The sequence below is a fragment of the Microcebus murinus genome, unplaced genomic scaffold, assembly GCF_040939455.1.
Source record: "Microcebus murinus isolate Inina unplaced genomic scaffold, M.murinus_Inina_mat1.0 scaf004_hap2_Mmur4.0, whole genome shotgun sequence".
NCBI lineage: Eukaryota > Metazoa > Chordata > Mammalia > Primates > Cheirogaleidae > Microcebus > Microcebus murinus.
In genome coordinates, this window is record NW_027438950.1 from 763,060 (window position 1) to 765,110 (window position 2,051).

Here is a 2,051-nt window from a genome sequence, read left to right on the forward strand (position 1 = left end):
TGTATGGATTCATTTATGTTGAGTGAGGTCTCTGAACAGGATAATGGCTTTACCACATTCTACACATTTTTAGAGTTTCTCTCTAGTATGGATTCTTTTATGTTGAGTAAGGTTTGTGCACAGGCTAAAGGCCTTGCCACATTCTTCACATTTGTCGGGTTTTCCTCCAGTATGGATTCTTTTATGTCGAGTAAGGACTGAGGACTGGTTAAAGGCTTTGCCACATATTTCACCTTTGTAGGGTTTCTCTCCAGTATGAATTCTTTTATGTCGAGAAAAGTGTGTGACCTGGGTAAAGGATTTACCACATTCCTCACATTTGTAGGGTTTTTCTCCTGTATGATTTCTTTTATGTTGAGTAAGGTGTGTGCAGCGGGTAAAAGTTTTGCCACATTCTTCACATTTGTAGGGTTTCTCTCCAGTATGGATTCTTTTATGTAGAGTAAGGACTGAGGACTGGTTAAAGGCTTTGCCACATTCTTCACATTTGTAAGGTTTCTCTCCAGTATGAATTCTTTTATGTCGAGTAAGGTTTGTGCACAGGGTAAAGGCTTTTCCACATTCTTCACATTTGTAGGGTTTCTCTCCAGTATGGATTCTTTTATGTCGAGTAAGGTTTGTGCACAGGCTAAAGGCTTTTCCACATTCTTCACATTTGTAGGGTTTTTCTCCAGTATGGATTCTTTTATGTAGAGTAAGGACTGAGGACTGGTTAAAGGCTTTGCCACATTCTTCACATTTGTAGGGTTTTTCTCCAGTATGGATTCTTTTATGTAGAGTAAGGACTGAGGACTGGTTAAAGGCTTTGCCACATTCTTCACATTTGTAGGGTTTCTCTCCAGTATGAATTCTTTTATGTCGAGTAAGGTTTGTGCACAGGGTAAAGGCTTTTCCACATTCTTCACATATGTAGGATTTCTCTCCAGTATGGATTGTTTTATGTTGAATAAGGTTTGTGCACAGGCTAAAGGCTTTTCCATATTCTTCACATTTGTAGGGTTTCTCTCCAGTATGGATTCTTTTATGTCGAGTAAGGTCTGAGGACTGGTTAAAGGCTTTGCCACATTCTTCACATTTGTAGGGTTTCTCTCCAGTATGAATTCTTTTATGTTGAGTAAGGGATGTGAACTGGGTAAAGGCTTTGCCACATTCTTCACATTTGTATGGTTTCTCTCCCATATGAATTTTTTTATGTAGAGTAAGTTTTGTGCAACACATAAAGGCTTTGCCACATTCTTCACACTTGTAGGGTTTCTCTCCAGTGTGAATTCTCCTATGTATAGTAAGTTTTGAGCAACAGTTGAAGGGTTTTCCACATTCTTCACACTTGTAGAATTTCTCTCTAGTATGATTTTTTCTATGTCCAGAAACATTAGAGCTGTGGTTATAAGTTTTGCCACTTTCATTAAGTTTGAAACATTTCTCTCCAGTATGTCTTTTCTTGTGTCTATTTAGATGTGATGATTTGCTAAAGACATTTATACATTTATAACATTTGAATAATTTTCTGTGGCAAGTTGACAAACATTGGGTAAGACCATCATAACATGCTTTCTGCCTCTTATACTCACCCACACACTCCCAGTCTCTTCTTAAGTGTATATTTTCAAGGCCATTTCTTCCATATAATCTCATTATTGATTTCTGAAAGGGGTCTTTTATACCCTGCTCAGGCAACAGGTCTTTGTTGCAATGGGAAGAGAGTTCTGAAAGTGATGAAAATAACAAAGTATCTCACTAAGCAGACTCTGGTGAATATACTTAAAAATTTGAATATATAAAACTATATAAAGTACATTAGAAAGAAAGCACAATAGAATACCATGGCCTTACTTCCATCATAGATGTATGAACTTAATAATATAATTACAACCATGATTCTTTTAGAAATTATAACTGCTAATTGTTCATAGATGAGAAAAAAACACCAGGAACTACACGAAAGGGGAAGGAAACTTTGTTGCATTTACCCACCAAAGCCCTTCCTCCATGCTGAGACTGAGTTGTCACTTTAGTAGTAAAATCTCATCTCCTGGATTCCCTTTCAAAAG

General features: G+C 37.1%; 1 protein-coding gene across 1 annotated transcript; it reads right to left on the reverse strand.

Moving 5' to 3' along the window:
* Positions 1–229: 229 nt before the first annotated feature.
* On the reverse strand, positions 230–1,635 carry LOC142866377 (uncharacterized). Its single transcript, XM_075999749.1, is given in 2 exon segments — positions 230–265; positions 268–1,635. Coding segments are annotated over 2 exon segments (1,404 nt in total).
* Between the last annotated feature and the right edge of the window lie 416 nt (positions 1,636–2,051).